We start from the raw sequence: 22,722 nt of genomic DNA on the forward strand, positions 1-22,722 counted from the left end.
TCAATTGGCAATATAAATGTGAGGAATAGGATGTAGATGATGAATAATTTAGGGATATGTATATTGTTCCTCCAGGAATCTTATATGCACAACAGGGAACAATACTGAAGATTACAGCAGGGAGAGGGGAATTAACTTGTTTAGGTGAATATGGGCCATCCAGCTTTTCCAAATGCACTGGCAAAACCAGACTCCAGGCACTATTTAGATGGTAGGAAAAAAGTTCTGCAGTGAGGTCTTTTTTTTCCAGTTGCCTGCATCTGTCTCCTTAGTGGTTTCAGTCTACACTGTGAAAAAAGAATCTGCTAAAAACGAATCTTCCCCTCAAATTTTGTGAGAATAAATTGAAGAACAAAAATTAAGTTTAAAGGAAGAAATCAGTCTCCTTAACTGATTTCACTAACTCTCCCAACTGCCTAAAAGAGGCAATTACCTTGCATCTCCTCCCCTAGGAAAAGGAGGATGGCAGGATTCACTTAGCTTTAGGCGCAGTCACCTAGAACATCCCTTGTCAGCTGCTGCTGAAGGAAGGGAAAAGGTTGTTCCTCTCCAATTTAATCCTGTTTTTTTTGACAACTTTTGCGTGTCACTGCTACTATATTGTTCCCATTATTTGAAGATTCACAACAGAAACAGAGCAAAGCATGAGTTTTAATTCCCACAGCAAAAGATAGTGGTCCAACCAGCAGGGAGGAGAGAAGGTTGCAGATGACACAGGCAAGGCTAATGTGCTCAGTGCCTTTTCTTCAGTCTTCTCAGAAAGGTTAAATGTGACAAAAGGTTTGACATGATCAGATTTAACAAGGGAACAGGAATGCAAGGGAGAATAGGTAAGGAACTGAGTATTTAAATTCAGAAAAGTCAGATTTAAGGTCTGTTTACAAGGTTAAATGGCTGGGCAATAAACTGGGATTTGAATTTATGTGATACTATCTGCTGTGTATTAAATCCCCATATGGAACATCTTAGCAAATAAAAGGGTCTTTACATGAAGCAGCTTTTCCAGGTCAAGAGATCCTCACAGTTACCCCAGCATATTTAAGGAGGCGGTTTCTAAAGCAGCAGTGATTTGCTTTGAGAACTCCCAAAGGATATAAATAGTCCCAATAAGCACAGTACATCCCTTTAAATGAGGAAAAAGAAGGAAAAGTTAGAGAATGACAGCCAAAGATTCAGACCAAGTTGGTATCTGGAGAGATATTACCATAAATTATTAAACAGTCAATTTATAAGCTTCTCAAGCTTAGTAAGGGAAGCAGCCACTCAGTCCACAAAGAACAGATGTTTTTCACTTTAGAGAGGCTTCTGGTCTGACTCAGACAGTCATGCCAGTAAGTATGATTCATAAAAAATAAGTAAGGAGCAAAGCCTGTTTGAGAAAGCATTATCAAGAAATAATTTTATCAAGTCTGTAGGTCCTGATTTTTCTACTATACTCCACTTTCATTAATGTCTTAGACAATGAGATGTCACATTTTTGAACAATGTTGCACTTGGATGCTGTGCAAGCAGGCTTAGAATTAAAAATCTTCTTGATAAATGGGTGAAACAGCTTGAAATCCATAAGAGAAAATTAAGTAAAGACAATAAAGATGGTGCTTTCAGAGGAAAAGTCAACTGCACAAATGCCAAATGGGAAATAAGTGATAAGGTGTCAGGGCTGTGGAAAAGACTGAGCTGGTTGTAAGGCTGTCACAGCAAAATGTAAATCTCTTGCTGTAAATTTATTAATCAGAGACAGGAGAGCCACACAGGGAGGCATCTGCTGGGCTACAGCACATCAGGAAGGATATGGAGAAACTGGAGTTTAAACAAGTAACAGAGAACAAGGTTTGCAACTTGATTGGTTTAGCTTTGGAAAATGGGATAAAATCAGGCAGCAGAGACTCTATTTTCTTCAGACATGTAAATGTTGTCACTGAAAGAACTGAGCCAACTTTTCCCATCAAGGTTGCCCCAAGAAGTATCAGTTTTGCTTGCAACAGATTTGGTTTATGTTTAGTGTCAGGAAAAGCAAAACTGTGCTCAAATAATGTAGTCAAATAATTAAACAATTACTTAGATAAATTGTGAGATCTCCATGACTGACAGGTTTGGAGAAGGAGTTGATTAAAGCCTACTCAGATTGTTTGCTTAAACCCAATCCAGTCTGATAAAGAAACTTTTGGGAGGCCTGTTGTCCCAACTTTTTTACAGAAATATGGATATTTGTACAATTTACTATAATCCATGCTAGTAAATGATCTTTGTATTTTGATGTCTCAGAATTTTGATTTTTTGCAGGGGTAGCTCATTTGCTTTCATATAACATAAGCCATGTAATTTAAATTAGACACCATGAAATCCATAATTTTAATTACTAGCTTTGATTCTAGCTTTCAGTAAGGCTCATGGATTGAAGGAAACCTGTTAAGTCCCTTTTATTCAGAACATTTCCTTCTTCACATCAAAGCAATGCACGTCCATATCAGCGTGGCCAATCAGTATTTCTGCAGAATAAGCCCTGAAAATGAAGAGTGCTTCAGACAGTCTTAAAAAATATGAGATGAATCATTGCTAGAGAGACACATGTGTTTGCACGTGCCACTGATGACTTGCCATTTTGAACACACATTATTTTAAAAGTTTTCTTTTTTTCTGCTTTATTTTTCTTTCAGGACTGATTTAGTGTGTAATAGTTTATTCACGTGATAAAGGAGGGCTGATTGTTTGTTTTAGTGTTTTCTCTTAACTGCAACAGAGTTCCACTTTATTTGTGAAATGACAAATATCTTTGCACATCCACAACTAGAATGATGCTCTAAAGCAATACTGAGAATCTTGGTTTGATGGATCCAAAAGGGCAAATTTTGACCCTTGAAAGGGAATTCTCCTGGATATAAGCACCAGCAGAGAATAATTCCAGTTTATCTTGTCTTATCCCTACTTCCACTTAGACTTCTACTGTTAATTATTTGAGAAAATGTGCTCCTCACTTTACTAGGCCACAGCCAACCTGTTTAATAGATTTTTTTTATACATGGAAAATTACAACACTTACTCATCTACATCAGCCACATTTCGGTATTGGTGTAGGAGCTGTAGTTTAGTATGAGAATGTACCTGTTAGGAAAATCTATACAGAACTTTAATTGTGATATTAAAATCTAATTATCATTAACAGAATTAAGTGACTATCTGAACAGATTTTCATGGTTTCTCTTAATGCTTTGTGTAATTGTAAGGAAAATACGTTGATTTTTGCCCCCAGCCTTTCAGTGTAGGTAAATGAAAGGGCAACCCTCCTGTTTGGAGATGTGGAAATTGGGCCAGTCAAGTGGAATAGTGGAATAGTTTTTGAGTTACAGGAAATGACTGTGGCTTAAAAAAACCCAGACAGTTTTGTCTTAGTGGTGATGCAGGGCATAAACTGGACTTGAGGACATAAATTGAGGTGATGGTCAGGTCAAGCCCAGCTGTCAGATCTTCTATAACCTTGCAAACCATGCTGGTTGCTGGACATATCTTATTTCTCAACTCAATGCTTCTCAAATTCATACAAAACATATTTGCATGAACTGGACTCATCTTGGAAAAGAGCCTCTAACAAAGTTACTTGGAGAAGTAACAAAGATCCCCCTTTGATCATGAGAATGCTTTGGTGTTTTGCCTTTGGGTAGGTCTGTAGTGATATTTGATGCAGAGTTTGAGGTTCCATAAGAGAAAATTCTATCTAGAACTCGGATACAGGGTTAGTTTGTGGCTGAGCAGCCATTAAACTCCCTTTAAAATATTTTTATTTACATCTTCCATAAGGTTAACAAAACTTTAATCCATTTACCCGTAAACAATTTCAGTTACATTTGAATATTTTTGTCCTTACTATAAGAGTCAGTGGGTTTGGACCTTACCTTCTTTTCACATGCTGAACCAGTGTAGCCACTTCTGCAAGCACAGACATTTGGTCTTATGCATCTGCTTCCGAATAGACATTTTTGCTCACAAAGTGCTAAAAATGAAAGACAAATTTTTTTAGAAATACACTTATTCTAAGTCTTTTCATCAGGAACTGAATATTTAGATGCTCTTGAAAATTAAAGATGGTTTTTCACAGGCTTTTTATGCCTATGTGTCTCTTATGTTTACCATTTCCTTTACTTTTTTTCTTTTTTCCCAATGATGGGGAAAGGGAAGACTGTAGCAAAGCAATAACCTCGGTTCAGTTGGAAATGGATCAGTTCAAGGCCTAATTTTGAAAGCCAGGATACATTCTGGGCATTGATGTTTGGGTAAAATTTGTGCCAAAATTGATTTTCTTCTGTTCCAATCAAAATCAATAAGAGCTGTTAAAAGATGGGGTCTCGAGTTGAGATGAAAAAATATGTTAAAGATGTACTTCCAAAGGTGATGTTAACACCATAAATAAATAAATGGGAGAATTTGATGAACTGTACACTTTGCACCTCTGGAAACCAGGGTATAAGAACATGTGATTTCATGGGCACACAGAATCAGTAACAAGCCACTTATCCCAAGGAAAAAGGAATCAGAAATTTTTTTTATCTTATCTAGAGTGCCATAGTCTAGTATTCATAGAGGCCCATTAATATTCTGTTAATAAAAGAATCAGTGGTGTTTGTTTTTTTTTAAGAGAGAAAAAATAATTAATCAAATTTCAGCTAGTTTTTTTATCCTCATTAGCAGTTTCTATTGTTATGACATTGTTTTGGCATAGAAGAAAGAGAACAGCCAATTCATAGGGCACCAATTCAAGAAGAACACACATGTCACAGTATTTTAATTAGATCTCATGAGTTAAACCTTCCATAAATATTGCCAGAATATTGTATCCTAGTTACAGGCAGCCAAATTAAATGCCTTCAAAACTGGTCAGAAGTGAATCAACAAGTGGCTTTTTATATTTTCTTGTGTGGCAGAGGCATATAGGAAGCTGCCAACCATGCACCATTAAGACAGAGCTGAAAATAAAGTAGACCCATGTCTATGATCCTACACCATCTCCTTCATCACAGACCAAAATGTTCCATTGGTTTTGAATAATTTGCTGTATCCCCATAAGGGATTTTTTTACAGCTTTAAGATATTCTGGGGCTTAAGGATCAGCTTCCAAACTGAAGTTTGTTGGACTTAGGTTCTGATTTTGACACAGATTTGAGTCCATGCAAATACTTTGTGTTGAGATTGGTAGTCTCAGAGCTAGACCAGGGTAGTGAAGTTTCTTTAGGAAACACTATGAGATCCTAAGCTTTCCAAATGTGATTCTCAGAGTTATAATAACTGTTATAATGACCTTGGGAGGCCAATGGCAAGACGTTGAACAACACCTGGAATTTGTATTGGTTTTGTTCTATCAGATTACCATGGCAGCTAACATTCAGTGAGGAGGCTGAGATTTTGCCAGAGTAGGGAACATTAAAATCTAAATATCTACAGCAAACTTCAGACCTGCTAGCTATGGGGCAGAGGAGGACCAGACTTACTGCCACTGTACACATCTTAAAGAGGAGAGGCTGTAAACAGCTTTGCAAACTGCTCTTACCCTTACGAGTAGAGTCAGGTACTGAGCGTTCATGTTGTGTCAGAACCACTGACCTATAACGTGTCCAGAACAAGAACACACAGAGACCTGCATGTGCTGCTGACCTTCAGGTGCTCCTGTTTGAAAAGTCAGCTGTGTCAGTGGTGATTTGCTGTAGGACTCCAGTGACCTGGAGCTGGGAACTTGCCTTCCTAGTGTATGAGCTAGTTGATGTATTTCTGATGTTTCGAAAAGGTAAAAGTGCTGTTTTTTTGAAACAAGATGTTAAGAAGAAAACACATTTTTTTTAGGTGTCTGTTGCAAAACATTCCTTAAGGTCCAGAACAGGCAATTGCAAACTTCTGAATTTCTTCTTCTGGAAGGTGAAGGCCAAGTTTGAATTCTGGGTGTGGATGGGGCAGAGGAGGGATGGAATGACACTCGAGCTGGAACAGTGAGCTCATCAGCTGCTGACTGCTTCTCCAGCTCCTCCATGAACCTTGAAAGGGCTCAGATTTATAACTGGAAAAAGTTTCATTCACTGGAACAAAAACATGTTAGCATTGTCAGCAGAAGGGTCTCCTTGTGCCCACTCCAGTTTTGTTCCTCTGCATGATAAGTAGGAAGAGAAAGAACTCAGTATGATACTCTTATTAATGAGACAACTGTATCAATTTCTATTTTTCATTTCAGATGAACTTGGGCTGGGGAAAAATGGAACCTGATTCTCCTTTCAGCTTGGTAGTGGATCAAGTAAGAACAGGTAATGCAAAAATTTTTCTATAGACCCCTATATCATCTGGGGGTGTTCAGGTAGACGTGGGTAGAAGAAGAAACATTAGATAAGGTACCAGGATTTTTTTTTGTTTGTTTTTCTCCCTGTGGTTTTTCTGGTGCAAACAAAGTAAAGAGAGGGAAACTATTCCTTCCTTTTTTCATCCTTTGCAACCTGCCTGTCTCTCTATGTCCACCTCCTGCTTCTTCCTGTAGTGCTCAGAAAAACAAGAGCTCAGTCAGGAGAAAAGTTAAAAACATTTTGGAGGAAAATTGGAATTGACATCACAGGGGATAATAACATAGCTGAAGTTCAAATGAATATTTCATAAATGTATTTACAAGCGATGCTAAGCCTCTAAACACTAAAAATGACACTGGCTATGTATGCATTATCCTGTACAGATTCAGCAAAGTCATTTAACAAGCTAAGCTTATGTTAAAATTATAATCAATAAATGCCAATTACAGAAAGAGATTTATCCCTGCATGTTAAAAGAACAGAGCTATAATTTGCATGCGAACGACATTCTTTTCAAAAGAATTTTCTGGTTTTTTTAAGGTTTGAAAGGGTTACACAGGAAGGTTGGAAGAAAGCCTGCCTGAGATGTTGTTCAAGGCAGAGAGAGAACGGGGGAGAATACTGAGGAAATTATAAGGCCATAAGCTTGACACTTATAACATGCAAATAAAGAGAAGATATTCTGAAGGGCAATGAGGAGCCGGTACGGGTTCAATAATATTAGAACAGAAGATAGCAGCATGAATTTTAATGATGAAGATCCTTCACAACTATAACCTTCTTATACTTTATAATTAATTATCAGAATTATACCTTGATCCTGCATTCAGGGCCTTAAAAAACAGATTTATACTCCTGGCTGGAAGCCTTCTGAATGTACTGGGTTGTGTTTTGGCTATATTTGTTGGGATAATGAGATTGTACTGCCAGGTGTTGACTTATTTGGTCTAATGTTTCTTTCCTATCTCATGAAAATAGAGATATGAGTTACCACCATGGGAGGCAAGGGAAAGCCTTGCCTCCCTCCAGCTCATAGGTTGGAGCTTTAGACTGGATATCTAATATGGAATGGGAAGGAAATGTCTAATGGGAACACAAGGTGACCCTTGGATACTGTTTCTTTCTTTTTACAGAAGGAAGTTTTTGAATGTTTTTACTGCTGTCATGAAAGCTAAAAACAAGAGTCAAACCAGAAAAAAAAAAAGCCTCTAATAGAAGAAGCCTAATCTATGAAGCTTCTGGTTTCTGCAGTTGAGACATTTTGAATATTTCAAATTACCTTTTTTAACCTGTCCTTCCAAAAGTCTATTTCCCCACATTTGCGGTACAGTCTGAAACTTGACCATTATTCCTTAAACTGTGCTCCTCAAAGTCATGGGTATTTATCAAGGATAATGTGTGTATTCCACCACACACCTTATTTGTTGGGACAAATGACCTATTTTATCGATTCTCTTTCAGAAGCCATTCTGTTCAGTTACAGATGAGTGGGGAAGAAAACTATTCTTTTGACTGACCTCTTTATTTACAGTCTGATAAAGGAAGACTATTGTGTTTTATCCATTACCAGTGCCTCCTAGAAGTCTCTTCTTTTAATCTTGCCAAATTCTTTAGTTTAGCTGTAGCTAGAGGTGGGTGAAACTGCAAATAAACAATCCTGCACAGATGTCTCTGGAATGCCATTGTGAGTTTGGCTGATTGTAGCATTAAGAAATCATAATTCACTGCATTACACGGACATGCAGTTTCATTGTGCATCATTGCAAAAGAGGCAGAGTTTTTGCTTGTGTGATTCCATCCCCAAAACACATCAGACCTGTTCCAAATTAGATATGAGTTCCTTAATGTGTGGTGAAGACCTCTGATACTACAGAGGTCTCTCTGAGACATTTTCAAAATATTTTAGACATAAAATCATCCCGACTTAGACATTGCCAATCGTTACAGGAGAATGGAAAATTTGTTCTAGGATAAAACCACTGAGTTTGTCTGATGGAAGGCTGAAGCATTTTGGGCTATCACTTATAAAAAAGATCTATGTCTTTTTTTCCTGGTGAAAGGTGGGAGAAAATCTGAGATGTTGGTATTTTCAGTTGTAAATATTTAATTTAGTTATTAGAGACCTAAAAGTAGAGAATGTCATGTTTTGCTTTTTCTGGTTTTACAGAAGACTGAAGAGAAAAGATTTAGAGAAGATTTATTGTGGCAGCTGTATCTACTGCTGCCTCCAAATATCTTCTTGAACTGTCCATGTAGGCTTAGAAACTGCACTGATGAAAGTGATCTGTGACTTTCTAAAGATAAATGAAAAGTAGATGTCCAATATAAATTTTTAGTATTGGTCCATTGTCTCTTTTGTTGGCTTAATGGCCTACTCTGGCTATCTCAGTAGAGAGGACTGCAACAATTTATTCTATCTGAAAAGAGTCCAGAAAATAGTAGTGGAAGTCTCTGAAAATCCTTTGTTTTAGTCACCCTATTGGATGTATGTTAGGAAAAAATGAGGTTCAAGGTGTAGATGAAACCTGTATCTGCATTTCCATCTCTGCCATCCCAATAAGGGCAGCTGAGTGAATCCACAGGCTGCAAAGAATGAAACTTGGGTTAATTAATCTTTTCCTACCCTAGAAAAAAACCCAGAGAAGCAATCCAGACATAATGGATTCTGGATAGTGGAGAAGGTACAGTGATTGCTGAGAAAAGTTATCCTCCGGTTTGTTACTTGTAGAGTGAGGTGAAATATTTTTCATTTGTGAAATGGAAAAAAGTGAGATTAATAAAATGGAAGCATTTGAGATTAATCATATGAAAAATATAGAATTAATAGATAATATAGTATTAGATTCACATATAGTATAATCAACAATAGTTATTGTTTCAATACAATGTTATAGAATAATTATAAATAATAAATAAGTAATATTTGAATATAATGAATAATATGTTGCTACTACTTTCTTATCTTAAAATGTGAACATTTTGCTCTGTTGTTGAGTTTAACAGCAGAAGTCTGTAGTAAAAGTGTGCAAATCAAGGCCATCTTCAGCCTTGTTAATACTTTAACGAAGCCCAGAATCTGGACACACACATCCAAGCAAGAAGGGCATGCTGAGCACAGGGAAACCTCAGGAGCTTAAATGTGACAAAGCAGTTTTGCACAGGGGAGTAGTGAGATGAATCAAACACCTCCTTTCCAGAAACACACTGGCCCTGGCAGAGTGTGTGGATTTGGCCCACTATCCCTGTGCTGCTGGGAGATGGGAAAAGGGCCAAAGCAAAATAGGGACAACAGAAAGAGGCAACCAGAGGTTGGTTACAGTCAGCAGCTTGCATGGCAGTGCCAGAGCTGAGGGGAAGGTGAGAAAGGGAAGCACTCAGGAGGCTTTTTATATTTAGGCAGGTAAATACATTTTTCATCGAGTTCTGGATTTGAGGGAATAACCTCCCATGAAAGCATAAAACCCGACCTGCTTTCAGGGGTTACACTTCTGTGCAAAATTTTCTGCCTAACATCTGTGAGGATGAAGACTTTCCTGTTCCCCTGTTTCACCCCTGCCTTACTGTAAATACCCTGGAGCAACATTATGAGACCTCACCATCTGCTCTCTTTCCCCTTAAAAACCCAGAAATTCCAACCACTTGGTGATTATTTGGGTTTGCTGTGGGACCTGGGATTTTCAGCCAGATCCTTTTGGACAAAAAAAAAAAAAAAAAAAAAAGATTTAACCTCCCAGTACAGTGAAAACATGGGAAGAAATAGTAAAACATGAGTGATTAGCAAGAGAAGGGATTTGGAGCAAAGTTCCAAAGGTTAGGTAGATCTATAAAAAGTTACCTGGGCTTGTGTGCCTGCACAGGACAGCAGAAATTGTTAATGACAGTAAGCCTTCCTTGTCTTTCACAGGAACAAGCACCATTTTTTTATTTATTTAATAAACTGAGTCAAGAGTATGTCACCAATGAATAAATAACTTTAAACATCCCCATGTTTGAACTAGAAGACAGCTGGCACAAAGAAACAATTACACAGCCATTGGGATTTCACTGACAAAAGATTTCCATAAGTAATTATGCTCTGCAAGTGTGAGAGGAAAGGAAGATTGCCCTTTAAAGGGGATAATGCCTTGATATTTTCCTCATCTCCTTATGCTGTAAAGCTAATAGCAGACACAAACTGAAGTGACCCTCTTTGTAACTGGCAATAACAGGTCTCTTCCTATTTCTGGTCTTCCAATCCCTTCAAATGCAAATAATTCCAGCCATCTTGGTGGTCAGTCTGAACACGGAGGATTTACAGGGTCTGGCTCTAAGGTTGGCAGATACATAGGATTTCTTTCTGTGCTTAATGCCACCTAGGTATTTCCTTTTCTCCTTGAATCTTTCTTTTTTATCTTATATTTCAAATTATTGAATTTAAAAACTATTTATTTTGTCTGACAGTTTGAGCTCATGATCCACATAATAAAAAGATGAGTCAGGCCTCTTTCTCATGCTGATGTTGAGTCCAGAAATGTTTTTGAAAGTAATAGTTTTACTGGCAGCATAGGACAGTTCTGACAAATAAAAGGCAGAATTTAGGTGCTAATCATGTTATGGTTGACTTTTACACATAATGGAATCATAGAATCATTTAGGTTGGAAAAGACATTTAAGATGATCGAGTTCAACCATAAACCTAACACAATATACACATAGGAGAGAATTTAATGCATAAAAATCTCGGGTGCTATGTGCATGGTTACAGAGCTGTGGTAAATGAAGGATCACTTACGGGTCTGGCACAGCATTCCCACCCATCCTCTGGAGCACTCGCAGATGTTTGGACCGACACATTCTCCACCGTTCAGACATTTCTGCAGGCAAACAGCTGAACAGGTTGACATGAAACAAGTGAGAAGATGTACGTGATATATCTGTGTGCTCAAGGTCTGTCTGAAAGGTGACCTGCTAGGCTTTGTTCCATATGGCTAACTTCCAGAGAAGTGAATGTGTTCTGTTCATCACACAATCAGTATTCAGGATTCCCTGATATTTTCTTCTTAAAAACTTTATCTTTGGTGACCTTCTACTGGGAGACTTGCAATTTCTAATGCTCAGTTCACCATCAGCTGAGAATAATCTCCATATGACATATTCATGTGTGTCATATGCCTATTATGTGTTCCACGGCAAAAATAAACATTTTTGTAGTAAAGTCTGATATGTTTGTTGCATATATTGTTTGTCCAGAGATCCTGAAAGAGTGCATGATATGTGTGAGAGACATTTCCTTTCTTCAGTATATCTGAATAAATTATTAATATTATAAATTCAAACCACTGGTTCTGAAATCATATTTACTATCAGGACCCAAAGGGTAAAAAGCCAATATTTTAATCTGGTTTACATACAGGATGTCACCTTGATTATAAATTTATTCAGTTTATCTGTCAGCTTCATGGTAATGAATATCCATGTAAGGAAAAATGTTCCTTGAAAATATTGCAGGGTGAGAGGGTTTTTTTTAATTACATTTTTATGTAACTGTAGTCAGATCTGGTAGAGTTACAGAGTAAGAACACGTCATTCTCCAAATTATGCACCAATGACCTTGAGAGTACATCAGTCTGGAAGGCTTTATAGCAGGCTTTAAATAGTTCTGTATTTTCAAATATATGACATTTCTCTGCAAAATATAACAAAATATGTGAAGCTGTTAAAACATAAAATCAGTGCTTCAAGTTTAATACTATAAAAATGAATTTCCATAACAAGATGTATAGCAGAGCTGCATGAAGCAGAACCAGGGTTCTCCTACACAGCTTTTTCTCCTTTGCAAGCATCAACTGTTTATATTTTACATTACCTGTACTTAAAACCAGCTTTCTTCAAACTGCTGAAGTAGCAAAACAGATTTTTTTCACTATATTGTTTTTAGTATTAAAAAAAGATTACAACTGATGTTGACTGGCCCAAGTAATAATAATCTGTTTGATGGGCTGTAGAGGTGCTTACGTTTGTTGCAGTGGTTTCCCCTCCAACCAGATGGGCAGTCACAGACATTTGGGTGGACACATTTCCCTCCATTCATGCACGTGGGATCACAGACACCTGCAGGAACATATCAAGGGAAGAATGTGGTAGCTGGGAAATGAGGGAAGGCTTTACGAGAGACTTACTTGCTTCCCTGCAGCAGATTCATCTGCTTGTAATTAAAAAACTGGAAAGTAATTTGGATTTGAGAATCTGAAACACAAAGGCTTGATAACTCCCATAAATCCTTCCAGAAAATGTTGTGCCTTGTGTGGAAACTCTTTGGGGAAAGCTCCATTAAGAACTGCCTCACCAAAAAAAGCAGAGAGGCACTGATTAAAAAGATTCTCAGAAAAGCAAGTGGGTAGGCCAACTGCTTGTTAGAGCTTTCTCTTCCTCATTGGAAAATTCCTCATTCATGTTCTCAGATGTTCATTTGGATAAGAAAAGACTTGAAGAGGATAGATTGTTTTCACACAATTTTGGGTGTGTTTTTGCATTCAACCAAGCATAAAGATTAAACAGATCTATTCCTCCACTGTCTTTTTGTACCATTATTTGTTAAGTTACTTACCTTTTTACTTTATTCTTTCATACAAATAAAATCAAAAGCTGTTCTTTCAACCACAGGAAACCAGAGATTTTTTTGTTGATTTCATTAGGAATCTAAGCTCTAACTTTTTTTGTCTCACATTAAGCTGTATTTATCAGTATTGTCTTAGAACATCCATCATTAAAATCTCACTGTTCTGGTAAGTCAAACATCTGCAATCCCAACCTGCTTTGGTATAGGTAGATACCCAAATTCTTCTCCTATTTCTCTTTGCCTGTTAGGGTATGTGTAGGAAGGACCCATCAGAGGCAGGATAATTCAGAAACATGGCAGTGCTGGTATGATGGGAGTGGGAATGATTTGCATTTCACATGGAAGAAGGCATTTGATAAGTGAGTGGAGTACAAAAAGCCATGTTACACAGCAAGTGTCTGGACTAAGGTATGAGAGCCAAGTCAGGAGGAGTCTGGCAGTGAAGGTGTGAGAACACATTTGTGTGGAATGGCTCCTGCCATGTTTGAGGCTTTACACATCCAGAGGATTTGCCAGTGACTCATTAACAGCAGTGGTGACCAGGGCCAGCCCTCCCTGCTTGCAGAGATGGGTGGCTGTGGAGCACCCAACTCCTCCTCAGCAGGGAGCAGCTTCCTGCTTCTGCAGGCACCGAGGGGCTGACAGCTAAAGCACAGCATTACAGTGCCTTCATTAGCCTTGAGGTTGTGATGTCTTTTAGCACATCAGCAGTAAGAACAGAACTTGAATGCTAATGCTGCAGCAATTCTGATTTTCAAGTCATCACTACATACAGGACTCTGAACTACCACAACCCTCCCTCACACCTTTGCTGTAGAAGGTGGAATCCTGAAAGGAGCTTCAAAATAGGAATGATTACTAAAAAATAGCATGCAAAAATGCAGCAACTGTTATTTGACAGAAGAATAACCTTCTGTTCCTCTCTCAGGGACGATCAGGCATTTTTAGGTTGGTAAATTTAGGTTCCCTAATTATTCCTCTGATGTACTGAAATATTGCTTTTGTGGCACTTTGTGTCCTGGTCTATCCCTTCGGTCCAGATGCTGCTGCACTGGCAGCTTTTAGCACTATATTGCTGCTCTTGCTTGGCTGCCACATTTACATTTTGTTCTGTGCCAAGACTCCTGGATCCCTAAGCATAGTGACCTGCCCTTAAGCAGGGCAGACTTGCCCACGCTTATAGGAGCTGCTTGGATCCCAGCCCTTAAACTGTCATCCTCTATTTCCTTCTTTCTCCATCTCTCCTGATCCATGTTGTAATCTTGGCCTCTGCTTACCAAGGCTAACAGGGATCCACAGTTCTTGCTGAGCTATCAAAAAATGCTGCAACCACTAGTTAAAACCTGGGATGAGTTCAAAATGTCATGGCATCCATAACTCTGAAATGATTTAATCTCTTATTTTGCCTCTTCCTTTTTCTCTCCCTTTTGATTTCACATCTCCAATAATAGACTTTTGACCCACAATCTTCTGTTGTGTTGTATTTGACTTGGCATTTCAATTATAAAGCAGCTTGGACATTCAGAATTTAGAAAAGATGATCCCAAACCATAAAGTTTGTTTCTAGATTGCAAATGACCTTATGCTTTGTGATATTGATGGACCATAGTATTCCCAATGCTAACCCGCTGTCCCAGAAACTATAGATTTGGTTTTGAGATCATACGAAACTTGTACAATGTCTTTTGTCCACCTCTTAAAAAGTAAAGTCAAGAAAAAGTAACTAAGGACAGTAGCACTTGTTCAAATCGATATTTCTCCTTTTTTTTTTTCTTTTGTCTCTTACATTTTCTGTATATTTTTAACCTTACACAAACAATCACATTCCTGGTTGTTTTGTGCTGATAGCAGACATTTTAAATTGTACAACAGAATCTTTCTTCAGTTGCAGGGAGACAAATTACTGTGCTTTTTCACTAATTCTATTTCTCACTATGTGTATAACTGCACTTGTTGCAGCTCAATTTTCACTGTAATTTGGCAAAATTTTAATCAACAGGTGAGGTCCAGTCTTGATCTGAATAAAACACAAGTTCAAACTAACTTTCAACTTGGGATCCATTTCTCTCTTTCTTTGTTCAGCTGCCTTACAAATGACCAGGTAGCTATGAAAATATAGCATGAACTGCCTTTATTACTTATGGCATCTCTGACTTCAGTGATAAATCCAAAGGAGTTCAATTCAAAGGGAACTAAGGATTCAAGTAAGTTCTGAACTGGAGGAACACCTCTGCCTGCCCGCCCTCCGGGGTAGATACTTTCTCTTCTTGCCAAGGAATTCACAGCACCTTTATGTGAATGAATGCAGCGTTATCTCACCCCTTTTCCTGCCTGACATCTCCACCTTGTTCTCCCTTTCTTTAACTTTCTTAAATACAATTCCATCTCAATACCCATCAGGCAGACTTCAACATTTGTTAATGATAACTAGTTCGGATCCTCTTTAGTCCCACTCCTTGGCCTCTGTGGAGGAGTTCCAATTTCAAAATAGCAAACAAAAATGTTACAGCATCTCCCAGGAAAACTAAATAAATTATCAGACACTAGGAGAGCAAAACGAATTATTGCAATCCTCCCAGGCACTGGCATGACTTTGAAAAGACATTTCTTTTTTTGCCCTCCCCTTAAAAAAAGCCTGGCATCTTGACCCAGAGACAACAGTGGTTTGATAAGTTTTCCATCTGCCTTGGGGTCTGGCCCTAATGACATGGATATAAACACATTTGTCTCTTCCTTTTGATGCACTTTGGTAGGGTGTATCACTGGGGGTAGGGAGAGTCCTGTACTACCCACACATACTGAGTGCAAGCTTGCTGGAAGTCAGTAAGTGTCACTAAAACCTTAGTCCCGTTCCCCTTACAGTCAACATTGACATTTCCACACAGAATTTCATATGCAATAGTGACTCAATTCTCTAAAGCACCACGATCCTTTAAGGCCACTTTTTAAAACTAGAAAAGACTTCCATGATCTTGTGTTTTCCAAAACTGGTGTGTTAGATAAGGTAAGCCTATGTTGAAGATGATAATGCAGGTTAAAGAAAAAGCATGGTTACATATTGTATTTCTTGTAAGGGGTGATTTTGATAAGGTAACAAGCAGCTGCAGGTGTTAAGATAAAACATAGGTGTTGCACAGGACATTATAAAAAACATGTGCCATCTTTCCGTGTGATGAAAGGCATTCACAAGTTGCTGAGCTTTCTGTTTTATGCAGCAGCCATTTCTCTTTGATGGCTTTAATGCATTTTGACCTTGCAATCACTTAAAATTTCCTGCGACCCTTTTCATGGCTTATCCCCTCCAGGCTCACTTGACCCAGTGAAGTGCTTCTTGCAACTCTTTTTATCAACCTCCATGAAGCTCCACAGTTCAGCTCTTCAGCCCTAACATCTTTAAGGTAGTCAGTCCTTCTGCTTTCTTAAACAAAGGGAAGAATTTGCCTGCAAAATAAATATTTCCAGAGACTACTAAAACCAACCAAAGTCTGCAATGCTGTGTATAAAGTGAAGTCTGTCCTCCTTGTGTAAGTAGCACCAGTGATGGATACCCACAATTTCAGTGTCTTCTGCCTGCTCTTGTTTCCTTGGATCTACACTAACAGTGTCCCTAAAATATACGCAGTATTAAGCAAAATATCCCTGTTATGCAAAGCCAAAAGTGACTTGGGGCAAAGTTAAGCACTGGGCATGCTTTGCTGGACTGCAGATACTAGAAGTGACTCTAACAGTCACACTGTTAGCCTGCAGTATCTGCTGACTAGTTTACAGTGATTAGAAAAAGTCAGACATTTCCTTCAGACTGCCACTGCTTCTGCACATTATCAGACAAAAACTTTTCTAGTTGAACCCAAGCCACCTTTTGATATAAGTACTTCATTACACCTTTTCTCACTGAAGGAGATCGTGATAATTAGCGAAAGGCTTGTAATTTTGTTGAAATAAGACAGTCTTCACCACTACCCCCTTAAAATAGAGGGATTATTAAACCAGGCTCCTAAAATCTTGGCAGAGAGAGATCCTCTGCAATGTTTCAGGAAACATCCATGTCCTTTCCTGACCATGAGATTGCACAGACTATTTCTTTCTGAATCAAAAATTACCTGTCATCACGTATCCGGAGCCAGGCCACTGATGAGGAGACAGCGTGTCACACTGTAGTGATAATTAGAAGACGTAGTTTTCGAGACAGCTTTTCTTTTTCTTTTTTTTTTTTTTTAGATGCCCTGTAGAAGCTGAGAAAACTGACCTTAATGCATCCTGCCTTTGGATGGAAGAGAGAAAATAGCCTCCAGCAGTAACATCTGTGTGGGCCAGCTAAGGCAATGCATCAGGCTGGAGCTTGCTGACAAAGAACACAGAATTGCAGCCAAAAGAACACCTACTGGCACATACATACTTCAATGTATCCTTCAAGTCACCATCCCTGTGCTGACATTTCTAGGTGATTCACAGGCACTGCTTTTATTTCTGGCCGGTGTTGGTTTTGAACTGATGACTTCTCTGTGGGCCTAGTGCATATTTCAACTTGCTCTTTTGAGGAGCAGGAAGCTTGATCATTCTCAGTTGCTTTTTTTTTTTTTTTTCTGCGTGTACATGTTGTTTTAAGGTTAGTTTCCTCCTTTCTGCTTAGTGGTTATCTTGATTTGGTGTGACATTCTCCAAAAGAATGAACTGTAGCTGGGGAGATATGACACAGTACGAACACAAAGAATGGGAGACATTTAAAAATAACACCAACTAGTTTTGTCAGGAAAATACAGCTGACAGAACTCAAGCTGTGAGCAAACCTGAAACCAGTAGATGTGAAAGCAGTGGATTTTGTATTAAAACTGGCACTTCTAGCCCTTTTCTTATGTTTATAGATAAAATATATCACTTATTAGCAAAACAAAAATGTGGAGAAGCTCTGTGCCAGGAATGGCACAATCATGAGACTGAAGCCTTAAAATGTAGGGATATTGCTGATCTTTTTCACAGGACAAGAACTGGAAGGTCAGATCAGCAGTTTCACAAAACAGCACAGTTCAATTGATCCACTGGAAGAAGGTTTCCCATCTCTCTGGATGCGTTATGAACCCTGCTCAGATAAAATATTGCCCTAACTGTAGTTAAGAAACAATTGGTTAGATGCTTCTAGGCTCCAAATAAAGATTTGATCTTGCTGAATGATCTTCAATCCTTTGGAAAAAAAAAACCCCAAAACACAAAATGGGTGTGGTCTGGCCATATAGGATGTTTCTAACAATGGGCACCGTTGTTTGGATTGTACTGGCAGAAACCTGTGGAGGTAAACAATGTCATTCCCCCCTCAGAGGGTATAACTGATGCTCAACAGATCATTAGCAAGATGGATGTACCAATATATCTGCTACTGTGAAGGTCCCAAATGCACATAGCTCTGAAAAACATGTTATGGATTCGGGACACCAGCAGTTTCTAGTCCCCTTTTTTCTACTTCCAAGGGCAGTGAGGAACTAGTTTTGCTCATGCTGAGTTTTAGGCACATATGTTGTTTCAGAGCTTGATTTTATCTGAAATTCCTCACCTGTGTTGATTTGGATTTGTAAATAAAGGAATAACTTTCTCTCCAAGCTCTAACAGAGTAACCTCAGACGTGTGATCCACTGAATATCAGTAATTATAGCCACAGATTAAATTTTAAGAAGTAATACTTGTCATGTAACAAAATTGAAATTTTAGTGCAATGTTCTAAAATTCGGATCCTTATCCCTATCAAGCTACCGATCATTTTGAGGTTTGCTCGTCCCTATTTCTCGCTTCACATACCTCTGACAGAGATGCAAAGCACCTCTTCAATAAATTACCTTTCTGAATAGTAAAAAATAATCTGGTAGAAACCTCTGAGGGATGCAGTGCATGAGAACAAATTACTACAAGACACAGAGGGAGCTGTAAATGTAATTGTGATGGGTGTGGTGACAGTTTGCATTTCTAATATATTCACTTTACCACACAGTTTTAGCAATAAGAGTTAATTTGCATGACCTAGCACACATTTCAGAAGAAAATATGGTGTGAAAAGTTGTAAACCACATAGACAGCAGTGCAACACCAGTGCTTTGCCTAATTATGTCTGGTTTTCATTCTGATGTGTAATCTGATATGCTTATGGGGCCTTTTAGAGATATTAAAGCAGAAAATAAATCTAAGTTAGTTATTAGTTCAGAAAAAATGAGAAAAATAATTACTACTATATAGGAAAACTACTGAGATGCCAGACTGAGCTCTGAGTCAGTGTGCAGTGCGCTGCATACCTGTTTGCTGTCATGTCCCTCTCATCAGATGATAACGTTTTCAGCAGCTAAAGAGGATTCCGATCTCTCTGACTGTACCACCAAAAGATCCCCTGGTAGTGTGTGGTGGGTAAGAGTCTTAAACCTCAGGAAGCTGTGGAAACCAGTGGAGGATTGTCACAAGCAGGGGACTCTCCCCTCTCCTCGGACTGAAATGTCTCTCTTCCTTGGTTTCGTGATCTTCATTTTACCTTATATTTATTGTCAGGTGAAACTCTTTCTTGACATGCAATGGTATGATGTTGAGATAGCTGCAAAATACTTCAGCATCTTTCAGAATGAAAGCCACTATAAATAAAATATGCACATGTAGGTGCACATTTGTATGTTTGGGGAATATTCTGCTAGGAACCATTAGATTCTGAGATCATTAGCAACCCCTTTTTCTCATTTACTGACTGGTTTTAGTCTGATTGCAACTCTATTAATTTGAAAGAGGCTACAACCCTACTTTATTCTCATCTTTGCAACTGTTAATATATAATTAATGTGGGGAATTGCAAAGTATACTCTCAGCACAGCTCATATTCCCATCTTGTTAGGGGCTTGCATTTGGTAACATTTCCTCTTCATTGAGGAATGTTCTGTGTTTTATTAGGTCAGTGAACCATTCCAGCGTGTGCATAAATCGTTCTGTTGAGCTTTCTTGTCATGCCTGAATAAGAAGAGAAAGAAGATTCTCATACACACAGTTTTCTTCTGTTGACTGTTTCTGCAGCTCTGGGCTTGCAGTATGACCTGACATTTAGGCACGTTCTTGTTGTGCTGAGTTGGTGAAGTCACTGCCTGGACCTGGTGAAAGTTGATTTATTTTCATCTGTACAAAGGAAAAGGGAGATTCAGGCAGAGTAACCAAGGAGAACTGCAGTGGCCCAGGAGATGAAGTCTCAAGCCAATAAAACCAGCCACAGGCCACTGTGGTCTGGCTGATAACCCAGCCAAGAAATGAGGACCTAAGGTGAGAGCCCAGTCAGAAGGTTTGGAATAGGACCTCTGCATTGGCACTGCACTAATCTCTTCATCACCCTGCTATTATCTCTTAGAAAGTAAGCTTAAACTTACTTGGAAAGCAGTGCTGGAGAGGATTGTCTTACCAGTGTCTTTTTGTATATAAGCAGACAACATTAATCTCTATAACCGTGTATCCTCTGGACTTTTCAAGTGGTAGATCCATTGCTCCTTTTTTAAGAGACATTTAAAAAATATTTTAGTTAAATATAGACCCCCTAAAGTATTGTTTCTTAAATGAATTAGTGGGAAAAAGCACTTATCCTAACACAGAGGCCCACTGCAAAGAGAGATGCAGTAATTCAGGAACCCCTGCTCTTTTACTTTAAAGATGCTTTTACATACAGCAGCAGCTCTAGCACATTTCTTCAGTGCCTTTAAGATACGAGGAAAGAAATACTGTATCAGAATTTAGATTTTCTACTCTAGTAAAATTCATGCTGTAGTCTGGGAATGTTTTGCTTATGGAATGAATAAAAAATTTAATAAGGCTTTTGGGCTTATTTAGAATATATATTCAATTCTTATCCAGATATATTCTTGTTCTCTTCCTGAAAAATAAATTTTGACAGCTGCATGTGCTCAGAACCTTATTAAAATAAATACATCAGCTACATATATATGAACAAAATGTGATTTTTAAGAAAGGCCAACTAATGGTTTTGTGACAAATCCTTACTAAGAGTGAGCAGAGAGAAGCACTGCTCTGAGAGCAGACCAAAAACCAGGTGGTACCTTGAGTCTCTGTCTCCTGTTTGGCCCTATCCCTTACTCTGGGAAGTCACAGCTCTCCCTGTTCTCCCCAGGCAACACACACGGATCATGTTGTGTTCAGCTGAATGGGAAAGACAGCAGTACCCTGATTTTTTTCCTTCATCTTCTGTTGTATTTCCTGCCCAAGGAAGGAAGATGACATCTAATATGACTCTATTCTGTTACATCAACTGGAAAATTAGGTAAGGACTGAGACCAGTGTTTCCTTTTCCCATATCTCCAGACTGGGCACCAACCAGTCCCCAAGCCAGCCTGCAAATCTTTGTATTTCTGTTGCAAAACTAATGCTTTGAGCACTAAGTTCCAAGTCTCTCTGCTATAAGCAGCTGTTCGTTTTCTTCCAAACACCCACTGCTCAAGGATATTTGCCATCCAGAAATCTTAGAGAAATACCTGTTGCTTTTAAGCACATCCTTGACATATGAAAAGCAAGTCTAATGCAAATGATTCCTCCATCCGTTTAGATGAGATACACAGTTTGTTCCCTGCTTGGTTTGTGTGGGAGAGTAACCCGGACCTCTGGTTTGCAAACTAGCTGATTTTAGACAGCTTAAGTCAATCTGGCTACTCAGTGAAGGCATTCCAGAGAATACATCACACGGTGTCAAAATGACAACTCGGTAGGAGTCTGATTTGTTGAGCAGTAAAACTTCCTGCTTATGCAGCTGGCGAGGCAGTAATGTACAGAAATATTACATGGGAAGGCTGGAATATGGGAAACCAGTGACTTTCACAATGTGACATTGCTTAGCAAAAAGCTGCCTGTGAAACCCAGTGTTCACATTTCCAATTAGTTTGCCTCTAGCTCTCATGCAAGTAAAGTCCTCATGCTACTGGGAAGGAAAAAGGAATGGGGAGGGAAGAGGAGCAAGCAGAGCTGGAGAAATGAGTGTGAGTTATACTGTGCACTGTGTATTGGCTATAAATCCTGCCTGCAGGAATTACTGAAATGGAGAAATAGTTATCTCCTAACTTTGAGATCCAATCTGCAAAGTCCCTATGTCAGTGTGATGATTTATGTGATACAAAGTCGTCAGGATTCAGCCTGACACAATGAAATAGATGTGTGCAGGAACATGGTCTCGGTTTTAAACGGTGAGTAAAGCCCAGCTTGCCGGCTGTGCTGCGGAACGCGGGTCCAGCGGGCACGGTGCCGACGCAGGAACAGAGGTCAGGCTGCGGGTGCACTGGAGAAGGGAGAAGGAGGATGCTCGTCACTGTTCTCCCGTGACCTCTGCTTGCTGATGAGCTCCAGAGGGAGCTGTGGCTCGCCTTTTTGCTCAGAGATGCACTCACAAGAAGCAGATAGCAGTGCAGGATACATGTGTGGTACCATGAATCCCTCCTTTTCTCCCCTTCTCTTTGCTCCAAACATTCATAAAGAAAACTCAGGTTTATGAGCTTCTACTTGTAAGAGTTTTTCTGCAAAGCTGTCCTATGCAAATACAGGTAGTAAACAAATGAAACCTAGTGTGCTGTCTTTGTAATTTTAGTAAGCATGCAGTAGAAATCAGTGAGAACCCTGCTTTAGAGACTCATGAAAAACAGTGACATCCCAGGATTGTTACAGCTGTGCATTTTTCAAAAGGGAATCCAGACCTCGGTGCAAATAGTTCTTCTTTAGCGTTAGCGCTGAGTGTGTTTGTTTGATGCAAAGTTGATCCAGAAATATATTTTCTTTTGAGGTGCTGCCAGCATTTGCCTCTTCCCTCTC

The 22,722-nt window shown here is 38.9% G+C and overlaps 1 protein-coding gene across 1 annotated transcript in view; it reads right to left on the reverse strand.

Annotated features, from left to right (window-relative positions):
- Window positions 1-1,024: 1,024 nt before the first annotated feature.
- LOC127481266 (von Willebrand factor D and EGF domain-containing protein-like) overlaps window positions 1,025-22,722 on the reverse strand; it is a 171,993-nt gene continuing 150,295 nt past the window's right edge. The window contains exons 26-29 of the mRNA XM_051810327.1: window positions 12,309-12,404; window positions 11,086-11,181; window positions 3,891-3,988; window positions 1,025-1,123 (exon numbers count right to left, since the gene is read on the reverse strand). Coding sequence (XP_051666287.1) covers window positions 1,025-1,123; window positions 3,891-3,988; window positions 11,086-11,181; window positions 12,309-12,404 — 389 coding nt within the window. The remainder of the gene's footprint in view (window positions 1,124-3,890; window positions 3,989-11,085; window positions 11,182-12,308; window positions 12,405-22,722) is intronic.

This window comes from Manacus candei, unplaced genomic scaffold (assembly GCF_025592945.1).
Source record: "Manacus candei isolate 608988 ecotype Guabito, Panama unplaced genomic scaffold, ASM2559294v1 h1tg000077l, whole genome shotgun sequence".
In the NCBI taxonomy this organism is placed as follows: Eukaryota; Metazoa; Chordata; class Aves; order Passeriformes; family Pipridae; genus Manacus; species Manacus candei.